This window comes from Apodemus sylvaticus, chromosome 1 (assembly GCF_947179515.1).
Source record: "Apodemus sylvaticus chromosome 1, mApoSyl1.1, whole genome shotgun sequence".
Lineage (NCBI taxonomy): Eukaryota > Metazoa > Chordata > Mammalia > Rodentia > Muridae > Apodemus > Apodemus sylvaticus.
Window position 1 is genome coordinate 64,302,076 of NC_067472.1, and position 25,475 is coordinate 64,327,550.

Sequence of the window (25,475 nt, forward strand, 5' to 3'; positions counted from 1 at the left end):
GCTGGCCTCGAACTCAGAAGTCCACCTGCCTCTGCCTCCCAAGTGCTGGGATTAAAGGCATGCGCCACCACTGCCCTGGTGGACCTTTTTTTGAAGAGGGTTTGTTTTTTGTTTTTTTATGTGTTTTTATATGTTTTTTATGTGTTTAATGCATACAAGTGCTCTATCTCCATGTTAGAAGAGAGCATCAGAACTGATTGTAGATGGTTGTGAGCCACCATGTGGTTGCTGGGAATAGAAGAACAGTGACCTCTTAACTGTTGAGCCAACTCTCTAGCCCCTGGCCTCTTCTTCAGCCATTGTTGTTACATATCCATATAAATGAATAAATAGATAAACACAGCCTGAGAGTCTGTTCCGTGTTGCATTTGAGTATATGTTTGTGGGGCTGACCACTTGGTATTGGAACACCAATAGGACCTGTAAAAACCAAAACAGGTGCCGCATTGATGTCAAAGAGCCACGTTGTTACACAGTGTTATTAAGTCTCCCACAAGAATACGTTTCTGTTTCTTAAGCCCAATGCATCCGGCAAACCATGATGATTTTCAACCTGTGCTGAAATTGTGACTCCACCATGTGTGTCCACCCCTTGCCGAGCTAAACTCCTGAACCTGCGATATGATTGTCCTTTTGCCTCACGAAATGTCTTCCTAGATACCTCTGACTCTCTTTCCAAATGATGTTTTCTTGCACTTATTTTTCCTGCCTCCTTTCTAACAGCCAATTATCCCGACATCTGTTTTCTATCAGCCCTAACCTTTCCCCATAAAAGGAACCTCAACAGCCAGCCAGCGAGGGGCTGCTCTCTGAAATCCCTGCTCTGGGAGAGCCAGCCAGCTGGCCAGTTGTAAATAGGGCTTGCTTTAATCAGACACTCAGGAATTGTTTGTTTCCACCCCTCCCCCAGGTCTAAAAAGAGGCTCATCCCGGGGATTCTCCCTCCTTCTGCAGTAGTTAATTGATCATAGCTCTTCATCTAGGGGAGGGGCCCCACGAGATTTCCCTAGCGACATTTAGATGTAAACTGTGTTAGCTTCCACTGGGCTCCTCCCTGGGACCTAGCAGAGGCCAGCGCTGCCCAGAGATGAGAGACTGTTCCTGCTCTCTCTCTTTCTCTCCCTCTCTCTTTCTCTCCCTCTCTCTCTCCCTCCCTCTCTCTCCCTCTCTTTCTCCCTCTCTCTCCCTCTCTTTCTCTCCCTCTCTCTCTCTCTTTCTCTCCCTCTCTCTCTTCCTCTCTCTCTCCCTCTCTCTCTTTCTCTCCCTCTCTCTCCCTTTCTCTTTCCCTCCCTCTCTCTCCCTCTCTCTTTCTCTCTCTTTCCCTCTCTCTCTCCCTCTCTCTTTCTCTCCCTCTCTCTTTCCCTCTCTTTCCCTCTCTCTTTCTCTCCCTCTCTCTCCCTTTCTCTTTCTCTCCCTCTCTCTCTCCCTCTCTCTTTCTCTCCCTCTCTCTCCCTCCCCCCTCTCTCCCTCCCTCCCTCTCTCCCTCCCCAGCCTCTGTTCCCATGTGTTCCTTGGCATTCTCTCTCCACCTCTGTCCGGCTCTGCCTGCACCCCTCCCCCATGGCTCGGCCTGGTCTGTCTGTCTGCCTCTACCCCTGCTTCAGGCCCTCACCCCTCTCCCTTTCCCCAGTAAACCTCCTCTATACTGGATCTGTTGCATGGCATAATCACGCAGGGGCATACCTTGGCGCGGGCCTACTATGTACCACCTCCTGGCATTATACTTCATCACAAACTGTGGTTGAAATTGTGCAGTTCTTCAGGCAGCTGTATTGTTGGGCTTTCCTGGGTGTAGCTTCCCCAGCACAGCAAGAATGCATAACTTCACAGCAGATGCCTTGGGTCATCCTCTCACAAGCCCCTCCCTGTCCCCGTCCCTTAATGTATCCTGAGCCTTAAAAGCAGGCCTTATGCTATAAATATAGGGATTGGGGCTGGGCACCCAGCAGTTATCTTCTGCATTTTGACTAGTTGTGGCTTTCTGCAATGTCTTCCTCCTGTCAGATGCCAAGAATTTCCTTTTCCCAAAGTCTGGCCCTTAGACAAAAAAGCCAATATTCTCTCAGGGACTTGAGAAGATAGTTCTTGCTTGCTCGCAGGACTCCTTACTTGGATAAAAAGGACCTAGGACTCTTCCATTAACATATACTTGGGGTCCCTATTAGCATATTAAGGTCTATGCTAGCTTCTAGGGTCCCTCAGTTCCTACTCACCAAGTGCTTGTTATACACTTCAAAGCCCCCTGGTGACTTCAAAGTCACCTCAGCTCACATGCTCCCTTCTAGAGCATATCCACACCACCCTAGAGATATATGCCTCCCTCCACCCCTTTCTCTCTGCTTTCCTAAGAGGTAGCCTTGGTGGTGTGGATAAACTTTCTCCTTTCAACCGAGGCGCCACACTTAGTCGCTTTGCTGTGTCCTCACATTTGATGAGGGATGAGGTCTGTTCTGACGTGGGTCTGTGCTACTTGTGGTGGTTATGGGTCCTGGTAGGAATATAGAGAGCCTTATTGGGAGCCTGACATCGGCCAAGGAGCTTGACATTGGCCAAGGACAAGGAAATGGGCTGCTTGGCAGGAATCTGACATTAGGGTGGGTCAAAGAGGCAGCCTTCAGTCAGGATTATGACTTTAGGTTAGGACAAAGAAGTAGACTCAGACATCTTGATCATCCTTTAGAAACAGTGATTACTGAAGTGATCACCGGGGCTTTGTGTTTATTGTCTTGCTTGATTCCTCATTGTACTATACTCCCATAACACCAGCATGTAATTAAAATGGTATAAAAGTGGATTAGAAAGAAATTAAGCCTGCCTTGCGTCTCAGAACTGACTGGGGTCATGCTGCAATGTTGTCCAGCCTTGCATCTCAGAACTGACTGGGGTCATGCTGCAATGTTGTCCAGTTGTCTTTCTTTTCCATCCTCACTCCTGCGCTGGAGACCCTGTTGACTGATTGAGCTGCCTTGGTCGTAGGAAGAGATTTCTATTTTTTTCCTAAGATTTTACTTTATGGGTATGAATGTTTTGACTGCATGCACGTCTGTTCCCTATGTGTGTTCAGTGTCCCTGGGGGTCAGAAGAGGGCACTGGATCCTCTGGGACTGGAGAAACAGATGCTTGTTAACCACTGAAGATGCTGGGAATCAAGCCCAAGCCAGAGCTTCTGGAAGAGCAGCAAGTGTCCTGGCCTCCTAGGTCAGTCACGGCTCCTGCTGGATCTTATTTTTATTGTGTGTATGTACCACAGTGCTTCAGTAGAGGTCAGAGTGACACAGGGGAAATCAGGGTTCCTTTGGGAGGTTTATTTTAACATTTTTTTTAAGTTTATTTCTATTATACTTTATGTGTCTGAGTGTTTTGCCTGCATGTGCGTCTGTGCACCACTTTCACACCTGGAGCCTGCAGAGGCCAGAAGAGGGCATGGAATCCTCTGGAAACAGGCTTGTGAGGCATCAGGTGGCTTCTGGGAACTGAACCTAGTGCCTCTGCCAGAGTACCATGGACCTTTAACCCTGAGCCAACTCTTCAGCCTTTGTGTTTCTTGGTCTCAGTAATAAAAGAATCTAGGATAGGCAGAAATGGAAGCTCAAAGATGACTTTACTAGAATTTAAAAGAAAACTCCAGGTCAGGCCAGCTGCAAACCTCAGCAACTCTGCAAAGGAGAAGGCTGGGAGAGAGAAGGGGGAAAGCCATGCTGACAAGCAGCTGTGAGGCAGGGGAGGGGCTAGGAAGGTCCAAAATGCTGCGTGTAGTTTGAAGCCCAAAGTAATAAGGAAAACATGCTTAGAAAAGAGAAGAAGCCGGGCAGTGGTGGCTCAGCCTTTAATCCCGGCACTTGGGAGGCAGAGGCAGGCGACTCTTTAAGTTTAAGACTACCCTAATCTACAGAGTGAATTCTAGGACAGCCAGGACTACACAGAGACACCCTGTCTCAAACAAAACAAAAAACAAAAATAGAGATAGAAGAAAAAGAAAAGTCACTAAGTTTTTCTCAATAATTTAGAAGACTGGCCTGACATGGCTCTAAGCTATGGCACTGGGGACAGGGATTCTGTGGAGGAAAAGTATAGTATCCCATTACATGACTTATTTGTCCAGTCTCTTAGCTTAAGATGAACCTGCTGTTCCCAGGCCTGGCAGAAGAATGACACACCCAACCAGAATGCTTGTCTCCACCACAGCTGTAGATTCTGTTCTCTTGACCAGGAGGTTATTATTCTAACAAGAGGACAACGTTCATGAGTCAGTTCTCTCCTTCCACTATGTGTATCCCAGGCATCACACTCTGAGCACCAGTCTTGGTGGCAAGCTTCTTTACCCACTGAGCCATTTTGCTGGTCCCATGTTTATTAAAAATCTGTATACTAACTTGTTGAGGTTTTGTCTTTTACCGTCTATTATAATGCTAAGTGTGGTCCCCCAAAACCTGGAATTTGCACGTAGCCCCTGGGGACCCTGTCCCCAAGTTAATTCTGACTGGTGAATAAAGATGCTAACAGCCCATAGGTGGGTTTGAGGTTTTCTCAGGCTTAGAGAGAGTAGATCATAAGGAGGGGAGAAGAGAGAAAAGAAGGAAGCGGCCATGGAAGAAGAAGGCACAGGAGGGAGAACCTGAGCTGCCATGGGCTAAAGGCCAAGAGACCATAGCCATGTGGAGCTAAGAGCTGCCCAAATGGAACTATGAAACATAGTAAGTGATAATTCGGGGTTATCCCTAGGAAGGCAGATTACAACAGCATGAAGGTAGGCGGCTGCCTAGCTATTGTGTTGCCTAAGGAATATTTAAAAAATATAAAGGCTGTGTGTGTGTTTCATCTGGGAATATAAATGGTCAACAGTGGGTAGAAACCCCTCGTTCAATTTTTTAATATTTTTACTACAGTTATTTATTTGTTGGCACTGGGTTTGGCTGCTTTATTGGGTTCTCATATCCACCACCCTTTCAACCTCTGTTCTGCACTAATCCTTCCAACCCCCAACACCAGGAAGGAGAAAGAGTTACAGGGGAAAGGGGCCTTGACCGCTTTAGATTTCTCCCTGCTGACTAGGAGTCAAGTTCCTTAGGGCATGCCCAGTCAGCTCTGCAGGGGTATCTCCAACTTCTTTTCTTCTCTTTGATCAAGATCACTTGCTAAACAGCAACAACAGGAACCAGCTTCTGCAGCCTCCTCAGAGCCCCTGGCTCAGGCATTTATACCCTCTCAAAAGTTCCCAGAATCTCAAACATAAACTCTCTGCAGCTGGGAAAAAAATCATGCTCCTCTTAATGCATGAAACAAATCATAGTCACCTGCTTACTGTGACGCCTCCTATTGTCCCATGCCTGGGTTTAAAACAGCACCATAGTCACATAACATAACTGGGGCTTTTGTTTGTTTGTTTGTTTTGTTTTTGTTTGTTTGTTTTTTTTCCGAGACAGGGTTTCTCTGTATAGCCATGGCTGTCCTAGAACTCACTCTGTAGACCAGACTGGCCTCGAACTCAGAAATCCGCCTGCCTCTGCCTCCCAGAGTGCTGGGATTATAGGCATGCGCCACCACCACCCGGTAATAACTGGGTTTTTAAAGAAACCAAAATTCTTACTACATTTATTTAGTGTGTGTTGGGGTGGGGTATGCACTTATGTGCTTTCACTTAGCCCAAAGACAACCTGTGGGAGTTGGCCAAATCCTTGCACCATGTGGGTTCCAGGGATCTAACTCAGCCGCATCAAGTGCTTCCCACCAAGTGGTCTCACTGGCCTTCCTTTTAAATAAACTCTCTTCTTCCTGCCCCTCTGGGTATGCTCACTCTTTTTTTTTTTTAATGTTTCTTTTTCTATATTCTTTGTTTATATTCCATATGATTTTCCCTTTCCCAGTTCCCTCCTCCCTATAAGTCCCATAAGCCCTCCTCCCTCCGTTCCCCAATCAACCCCCTCCCACTTCTCTGTCCTGGTATTCCCCTACAATGCTGCATCAAGCCGGTCCAGGACCAGGGCCCTCTCCTTCCTTCTTCTTGGGAATGATTTGATGTGAGTGTGCTCACTTTTGCTGAGTCATCCACCTTGCACCTTCCCCATTCGAATCTCCATTGCTTTCTGGTGCTTGCTGATCTCCACTACTGAACCTGCCAGCTTTCATAGACCCTAAAAAATGATTACTCTCTTTTCTCCATCTCCCTTTTCCTGTAAGATTTATGGCTTGCCCACTGTGATAGCTAATCTTGGTTGTCAACTTGATTAATCTGGAATCAACTAAAACCCAAGCAGTTGGGTATGACTGTGAAGGGTTCTCTTGACTGAATCCTTTGATGTGGGAGACCCATCCTGAATCTGGGATATTTGATGAAGAAGGCCCACCTTAAATCTGAACCATACCTTCTGGTGGCAGCCTACATAAAAGGCCCTGGCAATTAGTTGGTATTAGATCCTCCTTCTTTGAGAGCCCAACAGTGGATGAAAGCCAGCTGAGACATGCAGCCTCAAGGACTGAACAATTACCAGATTCTTGGCCTCTCCACTAGGAGAGAGCCATTGTTGAACTAGCTGGACCACGGTCATGATACATAATACATGGTAAATACCTATATGATACAGGGTTACACAGCACATGGTAAATACCCATATGATACAGGCACCTGTATTATTCTTAAATATCATATATATGTACATACTATATATTTATGTATCACATATTTACTGGATTATATTTATGTATCATCTGTATACTTATTGTCTGTCTCTTTCCTAGGTCCAGAACATCAGCTCCAGGAAGGAAGGTGTGGTGGTTTTAATGAGGAATGTATGCCTCATAGACTTGGGTATTTGAACACTTGGATCCAAGTCGGTGTGACTGTTTGGGAACGTGTAGATAGGTGACTGCTCCAATACATAAATAAATAAAGAAAGAAATACACAATAATTATAATTAATGCATATAATATATTCTATCTAGCATATATAATGGATATATATTCATTCTAATATTCATTCTATAAGTTCTGTTCCTCTGAAGAACCCTAATATACTTTGCCCTGTTGATTTTCTCTCAAATTACTAGCCAAATTGTACTCTAGCTCCTTTCAGAGTCTATTTTTTTAAAGATGTATTTATTATTATATGTAAGTAAACTGTAGCTGTCTTCAGATACACCAGAAGAAGGCATCCATTCTCATTACAGATGGCTGTGAGCCATGGTGTGGTTGTTGGGATTTGAACTCAGGACCTCCAGAAGAGCAATCAGTGCTCTTAACGGCTGAGCCATCATCTCTCCAGTCCCAGCCCTGCTTGCTCAGGTCCCGCTCTTTGTAGCTGTCTTCAGACACTCCAGAAGAGGGTATCAGATCTTATTATGGGTGGTTGTGAGCCACCATGTGGTTGCTGGGATTTGAACTCAGGACCTTTGGAATAGCAGTCAGTGCTCTTAACTGCTGAGCCATCTCTCCAACCCCAGAGTCTATTTTTAAGGAGACTAAAAACCCAGGGACAGGAACTCCAAATTCTCAGTTAACACTAGCTATGGCTATGTATGATTTTATATCTTTTGAAATTACATTGCTCAAAGGATACAGCCAGCCTGAAAAAGTAAGTTAAAGATTAAGTTAAGAGTTAAACAAAATGGTCTGAGCTGGTTTATTCATTCTCTCAAAGAATTTCCTTTTGTAAATGAGTTTCTAAGTTGGTTTATGAGGTGCATTGTTAAGATTTATGAATGAGAGATGAATGCTGACACCATTAAATTCTAAGTCACCGACAGGAGCCTGGCATAACGTCCCAGGCCAGGCCTTTACTCCCAGCACGAGGGAGGCAGAAGTAGCTAGATCTATGTAAGTTTCAGGCCAGCCTGGTCTACAGAGCGAGTTCCAGGACAACCAGAGCCACACAGTGAGTGTCTTCAAAACCAAACAAAGCAAGGGGTCACAAACGGGCTGGTGACACAGCACGTGGAAATCCATGGGTACTGCACAAACCACACCATGACACTTGGTAATCACAGTGGTGAAGAGGAAGATCAGAAGTTCAAGGTCATCTTCTACAAAGTGAATCAGAAGTCAACCTGGGTTACATGATACTCTGCCTTAAAAACAAAAAGCAAAGCCAGGTAGGGGTGGCTTACCCTTTTTATCTCAGCACTTGGGAGGCAGAAGCAGGTGAATCTCTGTGACTGGAGGTGGGCTCTGAGAGTTTGAAGGCTTGCCCATTTCCAGTTCATTCTTTGCTCTGAGCCCACGATCCAAGATGTGAACCCTCAGCTTCTGCTCCAGATGCCCTGTTGCCTTACGTCTCAGCCATGCTGGCCCCTTAGCCCTCTGCACTGTAAGCTAAAGTAGACTCTGTATTCTGTGAGTTACTTCTGGTCACAGTATTTTATCACAGTAATGAGAAAGTAACTAAAGCAGCAGGTTTGGGGGGATGAAGAGATGAATTTATGAAGGGATTGTGGAGGGACCTCCCCCTGGGAAGGAAAGGGGCTCAGTGCAGAGTGCTCTGAGCCCAGCACTGCTGGGCAGAGAAGACTCAGTTCTGGGGCATCCATAGCTCTCCCCGGCTCTGAAGGCCAAGCCTTTCTTGCAGACTTTCTGTAGTCAGGCCAGCAAGCCAAGCCTGTTTCTTCAGTGGTGACTGTGGGTTAAACCTTGGCCTGTATTTGTGTTTATAGGGAAGATCACGTTAACACCTACTTTGATACCTGGACAAGTGTTGCAGAGATCAACGAAAGGTAATCCAAACGAACATTTATTATGTTGGGAGCAGTCTGCTCTGTTGTGCCAGCTCCCACCATCAGTGGAAGCTGTCACTCTTCTGGCTGCTTTCCTGTGTCTGTCAGGCAGCAAGCGGATCCCTCTGGGATAAAGCTTTAAGGTTTCATAGATGGCATCCTTCCAAAAGCCAACACCCAACATTCCACACTGGAATGGTGACCCACCTGTGTTCTGCGTACAGAGGGCAGAACTCTGGGAACCTATATCCACCCATATGACAGCTGGGGGCCAGATCACAGATGAGGGACATCATTCAACAACATGCTCAGTTACTGAATGCTTCTATTACTGTTGGGATTATTGTCAAGGGACAGAAAGGAAGGCATTGCTGGTTGTGGGGCTGAGGGAAGACTAACCTCAGAGTGTCCAGGGCAGGGCATGTGCCAGGCCTACCCAGGAGCTACAAGGACCTATAACTACCTGGGTTTTTTGCTTGCCCTTCTGTGGCCTCTTGGCTTGAGAGACTTGCCTGGAGGGAGAAACTGGCATATTCTTGTTTTTTAATGGGGAGGACATATTCAGAAGGACTTTGGCTATAGCATCTTCCTTCCTGTTCGGGACTCCGGGGCCTCAGAAGACCTGGCTTCACCCTTCAGAGGCTGAGGATGTGTCCCTTACTTCGAATGTATGATGGCCAGATCTGGCTTTAATTTCTTCACAGCTTGAAGTTCCCTCAGTGAGTTCTCACTCAGTTCCACAGAGGTCAGACTGCAGCCACATGAATAAGACAGAAGGGACAAGGGTCAACAGGAACAAAGGTCAACAGGGGCAAAGGTCAATCAGCTGGGGGAAAAACCTGGGGCTTGAAGTGAGTTGAGAGTGGAGTGGTTGGAGCTGCCTGCTTAGGATTTAACAAGTATGACAAGGCAGTCAGTTGGAATCTATTAAAAGTGGAGGCTCTGCAGGGTGGTGGTGGTGCACACCTTTAATCCCAGCACTTAGGAGGCAGAGGCAGGTGGATTTCTGAGTTCATCAAGGCTAGCCTGGTCTACAAAGTGTGTTCCAGGACAGCCAGGGCTACACAGAGAAACCCTGTTTTGAAAAAATGGGGGGTGGGGGGGAGGAAGAGGCTCTTTGAGGGAATATAGGAGAGGGCTCTGCTCAGACGGTCTCTAGAGCTTAGGGCTATTTGTTTGGGACCCAGAGCTTCGAATAGGCCTGTAGAAGGTAAGTCTTTATAGGCTGGGCACCCAGATTTGTGTGTGAGTTCGATCATGTTTGAGGTCTCAGAGAGGACTTCTAAGTACCTACTTCTACCTGGGGGTCACAGGCTGTGTCCTCAGTACCAGGCCTCCCCTTACCTGAGGGTCTTTAGGCAGCATCTAGGGTGCTTCAGGGCTGAACACAGAGGTTCCACCATGGGGCCAGGCAGCTGACAGCCACTGAGGTCTAGAGTGGTCAGGACTGGGCTCTGCTGGAGCACAATGGCCAGGTAATGGATCACCTCTTGGAGGCCAGGCAGCTGCATCCTGTGGGGAGAGCCAACCTCAGGGGTTGCTGGAGGTATGGTTCCCTACCCCACTCCCTTCATAACCAGGCCTCACCTGAGTGTCTGCACCTGGCACTTGGGCCAAGCCAGGCCTTCGCTCAGTAACCGCAGGCCTGTCACAGTGAGCCGGCTCTGGAGGAGGCCCAGCTCCCTCAGGGCAGGAGCTACCTTCAGGGCCTCAGAAAGGTCTCGACAAACTGCATCAGGGAGTTTGCAGTGTGACAAGCTGTGGTCAAGAGACATGTAAATTGGTCTGTAAGACTGGCCTCTTCTCTACCTCCAGCTGAACAAACTACCTTCTCTCGTAGCCCGATGTTCAGTCAAGAAATCTACAGTTCTTTATAATTTGGTTTAGATGGGCTGTCATTCCCAGTGGCTGAGCAGTCATCCCCAGTGGCTGATCAGTCATTCCTAGTGGCTGAGCAGTCATCCCCATGGCTAATCAGTCATCACCAATAGCTGATCAGTCATCCCCCATAGCTGAGCAGTCATCCCCAGTGGCTGAACAGTTCTGCTGTCTCTGATTTATTTATTTATTTTTTCCTATTACAAACCATGATGTGAGCCCCTCTGTGTACTTGGTTTTCTGGTAGAACTCCTGGGCCAAATGTGACTGTCCTTTTGGCTACGTTTGTTTTATTTTCAGGTTTCTGGACACTGAGCCCACAAAGCCAGTTTTCCTCCTCATCCTCTATTGATGTCTGCCTGACTGTCTGCCTCACCACGGCCTGCCTCTATCGGTTCCTATAACGTTCCCTACTCTCTGCTCACTGGTGAAAGCTAGCAGTAACAGAAAATCTAGCATATCCTAAGAGTTCTACCCGCGAAGCCTCAGTAAACCTTATACCAATCCTCTGAGCTAGGAGATCTTACAGGGAAGAAAGCAGCGCATGGGCAGACTGATTTGCTGAAAGGCAGAGAGGCAGGATGCACCAGCTTCTGGCTCCCTGGACACTTTCCTGCAGAGGCATGGCCAGGCAATGTCCACCAGCACTTGGGAGCTTCAGAAAAACACTGTTGCTTTCCCAAAGGCTGTGCTTCACTCTGACTCCCAGGAGGTCGAGCACCAGCCCTTCCCTGGCAGCCCCTAAGAGCGGTGGAGCCCAGGTAGGCCTATGTCCTTAGCCTTCCCTAGAAGGCAAATTCTGTCTCTCTCTGTCCAGGCCACCCAGGTTTAAATCCCCTGCACTGCTGGAACATGGTGACTCACATCAGAATACTCAGACGACACTGCGGGGAAGTCATTGTCTCACAGAGTGGGCGCAGCAAGGAGACTGGGGGTTGTTTCGTGGAGCTTTGAGAACTGTAGGGAGAGAAAGGACAAGGTTGATGTCCCTAGTGCTCCTTCCAGGCCTTTCTAGAAAGGCCTCAGTCCTTCCTACCTAAGGTCCCGAGGGTCCAGAACTATTATTTATCCCACATCCCTCGCATCCCCTCTCCCAACAAATTTGAACAAAACACAAGCTTGGGCTGTGGGTCCCTAGGACCAGGCCGTGCCGTTATTCTGGCATATACTCTCAACAGCTCCTGAGCCTTGGGACAAGTACTGAGTAGAGCTGAGTTCGTAGAAAGCAAATGCCCTTGTCAGCTAGGAACCTAGGATCAGGTGGGGGATGGGCAGGGAGAGGATATGGACTAGTGTGCTCAGGGAGGGTACCTGGGGGCCAGTCGTTGGACCCAAGTGGTGGAGCCAGAGTAGGCTTTGAAGACAGACAGCAAATAGTGTTGGGATGGAGGGAACAGCAGGTACAAGGCTCAGCACACAGAGGACATGGCATATTCCAGGATGTATGACAAAGTGTACCAGAGAGGGGCTAGGCTACTTAGTGGACCTATGTTGGCTGAGCTCGGAGGGTTGCCTTGATCTGGATGATTAAAAGTGGTCATGGTGAGGTCGCTTGATGAGGAGTAGAGACAGCTGCCTTGCAAGGGACGGACAAAGCAATCCTGAGGTCCGCTCTGCCCTTTGGGTTATCAGGTGTGGACTGCTTCCCAGCATGGGCACAGGTGTGTGAGCACAAACAGCACTGGTGAGGACAACCATACCCTCAAGACTCACCCCTTCAGCCGCTTCACCAGGCTCTTCTTCTTCTTCTTCTTCTCCTTTGCCTCCACCAGCCCACAGCTCACCAGTCTCAGAGCCTGACCATCTGGGCAGCACTGCACGCAGTAGTTCAGAACCTCAAGGTCCATGCGGGTCAACCTAACTCGCTCCAGTACCATCTCTGGAAGGCTGCTGAGAGCCTGGCGAACAAAATCACGTTCCTGGGTCTCATACAGGCAGTACAACAGCTCCAGTCCGAAATTGAGGTCCTCCTCTTCCTCCTCCTCCTCCTCTGCTTCCTCAGTGTCCTCCAGCTCAGCATCCCTTTTTGCCCCTACTGGTGTCCCCTTGGGTTGGCTCTGTCCTTGTACCCACTTCAGGGTATCCTTTTTCACATGCTCTGGCACCACACAGCCAAAATGCTCTCCAATGTCACGAATCCTCTCTGTACTCAGCAGGCCAAAGAGGAATCGAGTGGTCAGTGCAAGATGCCCACGCAGCTCCGCATCAGAGCTCAGGAGCTTCTGCACACCTCCTGCGGGGGTCCCCGGAGTTCGCTCAGCTTCTAGAAGGTACGACAATGCAGCCAAGAACTCCTGGAAGCTCTGGTCAATGAACTGGTAGGTGACCTGAGTTTCTAGCACCCCTGGCAGCTCCTTCTTGCTGAGAAATATTGTCTGAACTTGGGAACCCTGAAGCTTCAATCTCTCCAGTTCCTTTTCTGAGAACTGTGCTTGATGGTTCAAGATACCCTCCCGGGCCAGGCGGCACAGCATGCGCAGCTCTCCCTGAACGCGGGGTCCATCGGTGCCTGCAGACTTCAGCATGCTGGTGATGAAGAGCAGGTACACAGAAGTAGTGGTCTTGGAGGTCCGAGACAGATCCTGGCCCCGCTCCAGCTGCTGCTGCAGCACTGTGCACACGATCCAGCACACGAAGGGCACAAAGCACAGTGCAAATAGTGTCTCGTTCTCTTTCACGAAGCGGTAAGCTCGCTCTGCCTTCCTCTCATCCCGGAAGAACTTGAAGAAATACTTTTTCTTGTCTTTGTCTGAGAAGCCGCGCACTTCGGCGCACTGTGGCGAGTACAGTCTGCCCTGCAGCCTCCCGGGGACGGCATTGCGCGTAGTCACCAGCAAGCGAGACGATGGTAACAGCTCCTTTCTCAGCAGCCCGCTCAGCACTCTCAAGCCACTCGTAGCCTCGAAAGGGTCTCTGCAGGGAGTGGCCTCTGAGGCTGCTAAAGTAGGCAGCTCGTCCGCACCGTCCAGGATGAACAGCAGGCGATGGGGTTGCGCCAGAATCGGCCGCACCGGTGCAGTGCGGTCCGGGCACTGGTCCAGTATCAGGTCCGCCAAGCTGCACGGACCCGGCCGCTCCATCAGCTCGCCGCACGGCATGAAGAAGGCAAAGTCCACCTGGCTGTGGTATAGCTTGCCTCCTGCCCAGTCGTAGAGGATTTTCTTGGCGGCCATGGTTTTGCCGATGCCTGCCGGGCCCTGCAGCACCACGGTCAGCGGCCGCGAGCCCTCGTCCTCATTTCCCCGGAAGAGTCGATTAAAAGTGTGCGTGTCCGAGCGCCGAGCGCGCTCCGGCTCCGGCTCCCCCGACGGCCCCAGCAGCTCGTCCTCCACAGCGCCGCTCCCCGGCGCGATGAGGAGCTTGGTGAAGCGCTTGTTGATCTTCACCGAGCGAGCATTCCTCTCCTTCACCTTAGCATGCTGTCGTAGCACGTACTCGCGGTACTTCTTCTTGTACTCTGTAAAGCATAAGATCGTAGACAGGGATGGGCTTGCCGCCACTCTGAAACCAACGCTCTGCCTGTCTAAATCTGGGCCCCCTTTCCTCTAGTGTGCCATACTTTCCTCCTCCAGCCATCTCACACCCAAGGATCCCCAAGCAGCGCCCAGGAAACTTGGGCTCTATGAGAAGCCCAATAGGACCTTTCACTTGTGTGCCCCATCAAACTCACCCGACACGGAGAGAAGAGCGGAGGTGGAGCCGAGCCCTGGAAGGCAAACCCGACATGAGGCTCTCTGAGCATGAGGGATGGGGCAAGGCATTTCAATGGGAGCTTCTGGAACTACCGCCCCCCTTCCCGCACTCCCGCAACTTTCCCCCCACCCCCCTCCCCACCCCGTGCATGAAACTTTAGGCTGGTTTCCGGGAAGGGGAGGGGAGTGGCACAGTCTCAAGCGGTGGTAGAGTGGACAAAATTGATCTTCCCAAGGAGAGCAGGGTGGATCAAGGCCAAGTCCCGGATTCGACCCCATCCTACTCGGCCCAGCTTACTCTGCCGCTGCTGCTCCTTGAGTCGCAACGCCACATCTCGAATATCTGACCTCTTCAGGGTCTTTCGGGTCACTTCTACGGCTGGTTCTGGCGCATAGAACTCGATCAGCTTGTCGACGAGGTCCACAGCGTCTGAGCGCTCTAGCCGCCCCCACGGGATGCTGCGGCCTTCCAGGGGCGCATCCCGTAGCTTGTGGCGGAAGCGCTTCAACTGCTCCTGGCTCAGATCCTGCAGTGCAGCCAGAAGCAACTCCCTTGCCACGGCCTCCGAGCTGGGGAAGGACAGGGTTATCACTGATGCGACCTGAATAGGACCTGTCCCCTAATCTCCAAAGCACCCCACTCATCGCACATCCTCCACACGGAGCCTCAGGACAATACATTGTAGAGACCCACCGGGGTGTTCCAAGGCTTCACCTCAAATTACTAACTGTGGTGAAGCGGATGACTCCATGGCTAGTCTTCCTGCCAGTTAGGGTCCCTACTCTCCCTGGTCATATCCTCTGATAGGGCTCTAGCAAGGCTCGACTCAGACAGGCCAGACCCGGGAGGGTTCCTGAATTCTCCGCTGCAACCTCATACACAGCACACTTTGGTGAGTCCTTTCTGGTCCACCTCCATCAGGGGCTGAGTCTGAAACCCTTGTGGGGAGCAGACTCATAGATGTCCTGGTTTGCAGGGTGGGCATAGAAGACGGGCTTGGAATCTAGCATAAGGCAGGCTCTAGAGGTGAGCCCACTTAACTTGGAAGTTCTCTCTGGAAACCACACTCACCTGGAGCAGGAGGCTCCAGCGGCGTCCATGGAGTCTTAGCTCAGGATCTAACTCTTAGATGCAGAGGCTGGGAGCAGAGGTGATCCTTCCTGGGCTAACCTGGTCTCATCCTGGGAGTGGGGAGGGGGTGCCTCTCCGTCTTGTTCATTCTAGCTTCGCTGGACTCTTTCTGACAGTCAAGAGGCTCCCACACTTAAGCACGGTTTGTAACATCATATATGTGCTGGACTAGTGACCTTTGGTTTTCTTCTATTTTATTCTATCAGTACCCCTCCTCCTGGGTGTGGCGTCCTGTGCAGCTGTGAGGTGATTCAGATTAAGTGGCTGGCTCGCAACCAGGTCTTCAGAAATGGCCCTAAGGTGCCTTAAATTTTGCAGTCAGGGTGTGAAAGCCAAGAGGGCAGGTGCGTGTGGGCAAGGATAAGGGTGGACAGAGAAGGGGAACCAGGCCCTCAGCTCTGCAGCCAATTAATCTTCCCACACCCAGCTAAAGGGCAGAGATTGAATGGTTCTGACCCTAGGACCTGCAAGTGACTACAGAAATATGGAGTTCCACTGTGTGGGTGGCACGGACGTGTGTACAGGCACGTGTGTATACCTCCACATGGCTAAGTTAACGTTGTATTTAAGTGACTGTTTGTAGTAGACTAAATAAAGCCCATGAAGATACAGGCACGACTGTGTTGCTCTGCAATGCATTTATTTATTTATTTATTTATTTATTTATTTATTTATTTATTTATTTATTTGAATTCTTGAAAACAAGTCTGCTTTGTCTCCGTGTCATCATTATTGAGGGTAGAAAATGCGAAGCCAGGTCAGTGAGACGGCTTATAGGGTAAAGGTGCTTGCCCGACAACTCGGGTTCCATCTCTGGAACCCACATAAAGGTGGAAGGAGAACCAGCTCCACAGAATTGTCCTCTGACCTCCACACCCAGACTATGGAATGCACGCCACCACCCTCCCTCCACCAACAAATGTCTCCAGGTGATGGAGGGAGGCAGGAGAGATGGAGAACACTTAGGGTCATCTGTCTCTCCTGCAGAGACTAGACTCTGGTTTCCAGAACCCACATTAAGCAGCTATCAACCATCTGTGACTTCAGCTTTAGATTATTCAGCTCCCTCTGCAGGTACTCACATACAAGTGTGTGTGTGTGTGTGTGTGTAACACACACGTCTAAATAAAAAGGAAGAAGGGAAGAAATAGCAAGCCAAGCTGGTCTCGAATATACTACTCAACAGCTATGTGACCTTGTACAGTTTGTTTAGCTTCTATGCCTCTATTTCTTGTTCTGTGAAGTGAAACACTCACAGGGGGTTGGAGAAATGGCTCAGCAGTTAAAACACCGACTGTTCTTCTAGGAGACCCAGGTTCAGTTCCTAGTACCAGCATGGCAGTGCAAAACTATCTGTGAGTCCCGTTCCAGAAGATCTGACACCCTCTTCTGAGCTCTGTAGGCACCAGGAATGCACTTGGTGCACAGACAGACATGATGGCAAAATACACACACAAATAAACTTAAAAAAAGAAGACACAGTGCTAGCTTCGGCAGCACATATACTAAAACTGGATTGATACATGGCCCCTGTGAGAGGATGACACACAAATTTGTAAAACGTTCTATAGTTTTAAGGAGAAGGAAGACCAAAGTCTGGATACTTTGGACCTTCTTAGAAGGGGGATCAAAATACCCATGGCTCACAGTCAACCAATGGACTGAGCACAGGGTCCCCAATGGAGCAGCTAGAGAGAGGACCCAAGGAGCTGAAGAGGTTTACAGCCCCGCAGGAGGAACAATCATATGTTCTAATTAGTATCCCCAGAGCTCCCAGGGACTAAACCACCAACCAGAGAGTGAGTACACATGGAGAGACCTGTGGCTCCAGCTACATATATAGCAGAGGATGGCCTTTTCAGACATCAAGGAGAGGAGAGGTCATTGGTCCTGTGAATGCTCAATGCCCCAGAGTAGGGGAATGCCAGGGCAGGAAAGTGTGTGTGTGGGTGTTAGTAAGCAGGGGAAGGGGAGATGGGATAGGGGGTTTTTGGAGGGGTAACGAGGAAATGGGATAACATTTGAAATGTAAGTAAAACAAATATCTAATAAAAAATTAAAAAATATACATATGCTTCCAGGCTGGAGAGATGGTTCAGTGGTTAAGAACACCGACTACTCTTTCAGAGGTCCTGAGTTCAATTCCCAACAACCACATGGTGGCTCACAATCATCTGTAACAATGCCCTCTTCTGGTGTGTCTGAAGAGATCAATGATGGACTCATATACATAAAATAAATAAATAAATAAATACATCTAAAGCTATTAAAAAAAAAAGAAGAGACACTTATGGCATTCCTATTACATGGTTTGAAGTATAAGGTCTGGGGAGATGGCTCAGCCTATAAAGCAGTTTCATTGTAAGTCTAACATAAGCTTTAGACCAGAGTTTGAATCCCCAGAACTTACTTTGTTTTTTTAAAGGCATGACAACCCACAAGATATGAGGTGTAATAGTGACAGCTGCTGGGTGGCTCTCCCACACTGTTCCCTTAGAAGCTGTGTTCTCTGCTCTACCGAGAATGCTGGGTTTCTAAACCTGACTCAGGTCTGATTCTATTTCACCCTCACCAGCCCTTAGCACAGTCTTTCAAATGTTCTTTCCTGTTGTCACAGAGACTGAGACTACAGTGTCTGAGACTGAAGACCAGCACCGCTTTAGCTCTTGGGCATCTGTCACAGAATGTCTGGGACCTGAGATCCCAAGGTTGTGGCTCGACGCCTCATCTGCTTTAGAGGAACCCTCTGAATTTTGTGTGCCCCATGCATGCTTTTTTTGTTTTGTTTTGTTTTTTGTTTTTGTTTGTTTGTTTGTTTTTTCGAGTCAGGGTTTCTCTGTGTAGCCCTGGCTGTCCTGGAACTCAGTCTGTAGTCCAGGCTGGCCTTGAACTCAGAAATCCGCCTGCCTCTGCCTCCTAAATGCTGGGATTACAGGCGTGTGCCACCACGCCCGGCCCCATGCATGTTCAGGATTGCTGATAATAGCTGTGGAAAGACTGTAGTTCAGTTCCAGGGGGCACAACCAACCTTCTCCTGATCTCTGTGGGCACCAGGCACAGACATACATATATGACTATACACATAAAATAATAACGATTTTAAAAAAGAAACTAGAAAAGCAAAGGCAAAATTAAGTTCAAAGTAATTAGGGAAAAAAGAAAATAAAAATCAGAAGAGAAATCAATGAAAGTGACAGTAAGAAAGTAATAAAAATCAAGCTGGATCTTTGGGAAGAATATCATAAAATCCTAGCCAAACAGAGGAAGAAGAAGGAGGTAAGGTATAAGTAACTAGTATTAGAACTGGAGAGCGTTAATCACAACTGATTCCATGAATTAGAGACTACCCAGGAAGCACTCTGAGCAACCCCTGTCTATAAATTAATCAAAATGTGCCGGTCTTCTCCTTCTTCTTGTTTTGAGACAGGGTTCACTATGAGCCCCGGTCAGCCTGGAACTTGCTATGTAGGCCAGGATGGTGTTAAACACAAGAGATCTGCCTGTCTCTGCCTCCCAAGGGCCAGAATTAAAGGCATGTACCAGTTTTTGAAGAATAAAACCTTCCAAACCCATACAAGTGGTGGTTTGAATAAGGTGTCCTCCACAGGTTTTAGCTTGGCTGCTTAGCCCCATTCAGCAGCCATGTTTAGGCAGGGCACCTGAGGGAGGAAGCGTGTTGCTGGGAGTGGGCTTTAAGAACTGCTTTGAGTCGGTTCTCTCTGCTTGGTACTTGCTGTTTAAAATGTGAGCTTAGTTTCCAGTTTCCGCTGCCATATCTGCTACCTGCTGTCCCCAACATTGTGGCTTCATTATGGATTCTCTGGAATCATAAGCCCCTAAGAAACCCTTTCTTCTGTAAGTTGCCTTGGTCTTGGTATTTTAGCACAGCAATGGAAAAGTTACTAATATAGCTTTTATCCATTGTTAAACAAAATTGGTCAATACCTTGTAACATTCCAAACATAAGCATGGGCTCCTATTATTTCTCATGAATTCTGTGAAACATTTGAAGAAGTGAATAAGAATCTTCTAAATTCTCTGTGTGTGGAGGTGTGTGCCTTTAGTCCCAGCACTCAGAAGGCAGAGGCAGGTACATCTCTGTGACTTTGAGGGCAACTTGGTCTACAGAGCAAGTTTCAAGACAGCTAGAGCTGTTACACAGAGAAATCCTATCTCCAAAAACCAAACCAAACCAAACCAAAAACCTAGACCATCACCACCACCACCAACAAAAGAATTCTCTACGTATTAGAGAGGAAACATTTCCTAAAGCACCCAACGAAGCCACTAATGCCTTAATATGCAAACCTAACAGAGCTCTCAAAGACAAGCAAACTGTAGATCACTATTTTGTGGGAACACAGACACAGGTGCAGGTCTTCCGTTAAGTACTAGTAAGTCTGACCCACCTTGTGTAAATAAAGTATATATTACAATCAAGTGGGATTTTCCCCCCTAGCAACAAAGTTTGGTTTAACATTCAGATATCCATTAAGTCCATTGCATCACATGGTGGTATCAACAGAGGCAGGGAAGAATCTGAAGCTGATGTGTAATCTCAGTTTTCAGAAAGCAGAAGGATAAAAATGGAAAGTTTGAGGCTAGCCTTGGCTACATAGTGAAACTCTGTCCAAAACAAAGTGAAAACTTAAGAACTGTTCTTGATTTAAAAACAATTTTTTTCAGTACAGTAAGAATGAAATGGAACTTCCTCAACTTGGTAAAGAATATCTGCGAGACACCTACAGTTAACATCATGATTAATGTCGACAAACTGGAATATTCCCCTGTAAAACTAAAAATAAGGCAAGATTTGTCTTGTAGCTTCATACCACATAGTAAAACCATGTCTTGAAAAAGGAGAGGAAAAGGAAGAAGGGACAGAATAGGAGGTGGAGGAGGAGGAAGAGGAGAAGAAGAAGGACAGATTTGTAGACAGTAAGACATGGTGGGGAGGAGGGGGGCTGTGAGGAAATCCATGTTCTCGCACATTACTGGTTGTTGTGGAAAATGGCACAGCCATCTTAGAAAACAATTTCTAAAACATTTCTTAAAATGTCAAAATGTTGTTGGTGTGGTGGTGCGTGCCTTTAATCTTAGCACTTAGGAGGTAGTTCGAGGTAAGGGTATCTCTATGGGTTCAAAGTCAGACTGACCTAGAGAGTCCCAGGCCAGCCAGGGCTCCGCACGGAGGTGCTCAGCTCTCAGAAAGCACGAAAGCAAACAAGCCCACACTGAGTCACTCACAGAAAGCAGTATGTTTATAGTTTGTAAGTTACATATTTGGAAAGATGTTTTAAACACTGAACCAGCTTTATATTGTGTTAACAAAAGAGATTTAGTCAAAAAGCCTCAGACCCATTTTGTCACCCGGACTCCTCAGCTTCTCCTTCCCTTCCCTCTGTGTTCTTCCCCTCAGCTGAGGTAGCCTTGGTGGAGAGGGCAGGGCTGGCTTCCGCTGAGGCTCCAGCGCCAGAGCTGCTCCACCTGCTCTCCTGGTGCACGCGAGGCTCCCATATTGACCCTGGCCAGGGCTTTTGTGAACAAGCCAAGCCAAAGTGGCTGAACCTTGGCCCCAGCTGTTACGGTTTCATTGTGAGTCCTCCTCTGAGTTCTGATGAGGGAACCCAGGGCCTTGTGTATGCTATCTCAGTGTGCTACTGCAGACTGTATTTTGACCTCTTTTGTTTTTAAAAAATTACTTATTTGAGTAATTTAAAATTTAAATTACTTTAAATTTTAAAGTAGGCTTTAAGGAGGGCACTGTGGCTCATTGTTGCACTGCAAGAAGACGGTGGAGTAGATGCAAGCAAGCATGCTTGGAAAAGGAGGCCGGGGTGAGGCCCTCTGGCTGTGGTGCTGGTGTCTGGATGCAGGGAGGGCCTCACCTCAGGGTGGTCTTAGCTTCCTTGAAAGGATGAAGCACCTTGGCAGCAGCTGAGGAAAACTCTCAAGATGTTCTAAAAAGACTGCTTCTGGTCTGCAGTTACACGAGGGTCTCCACGGATGAAATCCAGTGATCACAGAAGGCCTGGGAAGACTCTGTCACCATGCAGCTGACATACAGATCTACAGCTGGACTGTCAGCTCAGCTCAGGTGACAACTTGGTCACCTGACATTAAGCCAAACAATTGGGCCTGAGCAGCATAAGGTCAGGTACTATCTGTATCCATCTGGGGCAGCTCCCTTTTCTGGGGACCAAGCCTCAAGCCAGTAGGGAAGAAGAGAGGAGAGGGGCATGGCCACCCTTCCCTGCAGGGCACAACCAAGATTCACACAGGTTGCTCCTGCTTGTGTAGGCCAGAATCACTCCTGGCCTACCAGACACATGCCAGCCTAAATGTCACGAGTCTAGTTCCACCACTAACCTGTCTCTCAAAATGTCACAGTTCTGACTCCTCCCAGCCTCTCGGCTCTTGAGTATGCTCGATGACTCCATGGCTCTCCTCTGGGGCGTGGTGCAGGAGATGTGCTCCCCAGCTCAGGTGGGCAGTGCCAGGTCCAGTTCCAGAGGCAGCCAAGATAATGGAGGATGCTCCAGGGAGACCCACGTATTCTGAATAGTCTCATGGAAAAGGATACGGCCTCCTCTAGAACCCATGGTCCAGCTTTCAGCCGCAGGGCACCATGGGACCTGCATCCGAGCATCTTTCAAGGCCAGAGAATGTCCCCCAAGAAAACCCTTGTCCTCAGAGTTCACTTTCATGTCTCCTCAGATGACTGTCCCCTTTGTCCTCTCTCCCACTCCCCAAGGGCTGCCAAGTAGCCTCAATGGGAGGAACTAAAGTCTTCAGACAACCTTGGTCTGAGCTATACCTCTGTGGTAAAGCACTTGCCTAGCACATGCCTGGATTTGATCCCGTGAAACCTAGCATGGCTAAATAAGTAAATTAGTAAAAATGGAATAAAGTTAAGGACAATGTTAGAAAGAAGGAATCTGTGCTTCAACCCTGACGAACCCTGAGGTAGGTACACTGCGGACACAAACCAGACTGTAGAGTCTACAGGGACAAGTACTGTAGAGTTATTCTACAAGTTTCCTGGAATCTTCAGAGCTATAGAAACAGAAAGTGAGACTGGGTGCCGGGGGCTGGGTGGTGGAGGGAGGTTAAGTATTTAACGAGGGCAGAGTTCAGCTTTTGAGATGGTGAGTTCTTCAGTGGCCACAGGGCACTGTGAGCGCGCTTCATGACACTGAGCTGTGCGCTTAGATGTGGGCAAGAGGGAAAAAGAGTGTTTTAATTTTATTTATATTTGTTTGTGTGGGTGTTTGTGTGTCCCTGTGAGTGTTATGTGGGCACACATCCCACAGTGTGTATGTGGAGGTCAGAGGATGACTTGCAGGAGTCAGTGTTCTCTGTGAACTGTGTGAACTCTGGGATTGGGGTCAGGGAATCAGGCCACAGCAGCCTTTACTCATGGAGACATCTTGCTGGCTCAGAAACTTTCTATGTTTTGCTAGTTTTTTTAAAAAAAAATATGTAAGAGGGGCGTGAAGAGATGGCTCAGGGGTTAAGAAAGGGCAATGGCTGCTCTTGCAGAGGACCCAGGTTCAGTGCCCAGAACCCATATGGTGGCTTGCAACTGCCTATAACTCCAGCTGATGCCCTTCCCCCCCTCCCATCCTCCAGGCATGGGTACGCACACATACCATACACCGATAGGATTCCTTTGCTTTGTTGGTAATTGTCCCTGACTCCCCGTTTCTGCTGCCCCATCTCCATTCAGTGACTCCGCTTTTGTGTCACACGGTTTATTATTTTATTTTTATCCCCCCACACACATTCTTCTCTTCCTTAAGATTGCTTTTCTCCCTCTCATGATCCCCTTTCTAGTATTTTGGCCTCTGCTCTAGATTCCCTCATCACACACACACACACACACACACACACACACACACACACACAAGCATACAAACACATGCTGCATACACACATGTACCACACAGACATGCACACATGCACACACACAGACATGCACACATGCACACACACAGACATGCACACATGCACACACACAGACATGCACACACACATTAGAATCAGGATCCACAGAAGAGAAAACATGTAGTATTTGCTTTTTAAATCTGGGATACTTCATATAATAATAATTTCCAGTTATACCCATTTTCCTGTAAGAGATATGATTTTATTTTTCTTTAAGACTGGGAGAACTCCTGCTATGTTATTTATTATAATCAAATGTAGCTCCTTGGTAGATTGCATGCTTTCCATGCCCAACACCCTGGATCCTGTCCCAAGCACCACCAATGAATAAAGAATACAAAAAGAAGCTGGGCAGTGGTGGTGCACGCCTTTAATCCCAGCACTTGGGAGGCAGAGGCAGACAGATTTCTGAGTTCAAGGCCAGCCTGGTCTACAGAGTGAGTTCCAGGACAGCCAGGGCTACACAGAGAAACCCTGTCTCAAAGAAACAAAAAAAAAAAAAAAAAAAAGAAAGAAAGAAAGAAAGAAAAGAAAAGAAAAAAAAAGACAAAAAAGGAAGAATACAAAAGGAGTCATTACACACACAGTCTGGTTAATTATTAGCTTGAGTGTTCTCCCCAGGGCCCCTGTTACATGTCTAACTGAAGGCTGAAACCAAGATGTAATTGTGCTGTCCCACTGGGAGAACAGGGCCATAAAGTCAACGGTTATCACCCTCAGAGGGCAGGAACAAGTCCATGCCTACCTTTGACTTACTGTAGGCTGGCAAGGACCATGAACCCTCCTCAAGGCTGAATTAATAATCACCATTGCCAGCAAAGCACCTGCCTCAATTGGCAGTTCCTGTGGGTGGGGGTCATGGGGAGGTGTTTGTTTTTAAGGGAGCCAAACTTGAAACTTCTGAGAACAGACATCCCATGTTTGCCTTAGTAGGCGAAAAGAAGAGAGCTTCGTTTAAAGTGCCCTTGTATGACTTAGGACAAAGGGTGAGAATAAGTAGCCTGGTAGCACCTGGGTAGAATGCCCTCAGGGTGCACGGAGCCTTTCCCTAGAGTGAGGAAACCAACCCCCTACTCCCCACCCCATGTTGTATAGCAGGACTGAGGATCTCCAAGCTGCTAAAATCCTGGGGACTCTTCCTATTATACTGGGAAACCACCCCAAGGATCAAACTTCAGCCTCCCCTTCCTCACGGAGCTCAGGGCTTCCACCCCTTGGGGTCTTGTGGGCATAGTGGTTCCCATCTCATCCCAGGATGGCACTGACAGCAGGATGAAGGGTGACAGGCATCCAGCCTTGCATACTTGTCCTTTGAGTGTCCCCACCTTAGAGCTCTGACTCTTGCCAGGCAGTGGTGGTGCACGCCTTTAATTCCAGCACTTGGGAGGCAGAGGCAGGCGGATTTCTGAGTTCGAGGCCAGCCTGGTCTACAGAGTGAGTTCCAGGACAGCCAGGGCTACACAGAGAAACCCTGTCTTGAAAAAAACCAAAACCAAAACCAAAACCAAAAAAAAAAAAAGTTCTGCCTCCTGTGTCTTCCCATGCTTACCAAGGATGGGAAGCATCCTGTTCCTTTCTCTCTGCTCGTACATGCCTCATCCGTAGATGCCCCACACCCACGCCCCCTTCCAGTACTGCTGAGCAGGCGGCTGGAGATGACTTGGAGTTCCGATGCTCACTGGCTGATCTGTGACTTGTGAAGTTCTGATCTGCCTGGGCAGGAGTCATGACATTTCCTGTCTTCGGTTGTGAATTTGAAAGAAGGAACCCTGAAGCAGCTGAGACCTGTCCCTGAGTGAAAGTGTCCTTCACCCCACACCATATAAATCAATAGACCAATGCCCTATAATCGATATTTACAACCACAAAATCCTTAGTAAAGAACACAGGAAAATCGTGTCTGGATTTGACAGTAAATTCTCAGATCCAGTATTAAAAACATCAGTACATGGCTCATAAGAACCCCAGTAGATAAAAGAGGTAGTTACACAACCTGAGCTGGATCCCCCTAAGACACATAAACTTGTTTTTCTCAGTCTCCCACATGTGAGTATGGCATGAGAATGCACATTCATGTACACATAAATAATGATAATAATCAAATACATTTAAAAGTATGTTAT

At 48.1% G+C, this 25,475-nt stretch overlaps 1 protein-coding gene and 1 pseudogene across 1 annotated transcript; one reads left to right on the forward strand and one right to left on the reverse strand.

The window, feature by feature from the left end:
* Positions 1 to 8,703: 8,703 nt before the first annotated feature.
* Nlrp6 (NLR family pyrin domain containing 6) lies at positions 8,704 to 15,374 on the reverse strand. The gene is given in 9 exon segments (XM_052172940.1): positions 8,704 to 9,363; positions 9,366 to 9,454; positions 10,048 to 10,215; positions 10,291 to 10,461; positions 11,446 to 11,538; positions 12,295 to 14,038; positions 14,252 to 14,287; positions 14,572 to 14,843; positions 15,346 to 15,374. Coding segments are annotated over 9 exon segments (2,634 nt in total). The 3' UTR covers positions 8,704 to 9,331.
* Positions 15,375 to 16,886: 1,512 nt separating this feature from the next.
* On the forward strand, positions 16,887 to 16,980 carry LOC127676646 (uncharacterized; annotated as a pseudogene).
* The last annotated feature ends 8,495 nt before the right edge of the window (positions 16,981 to 25,475 follow it).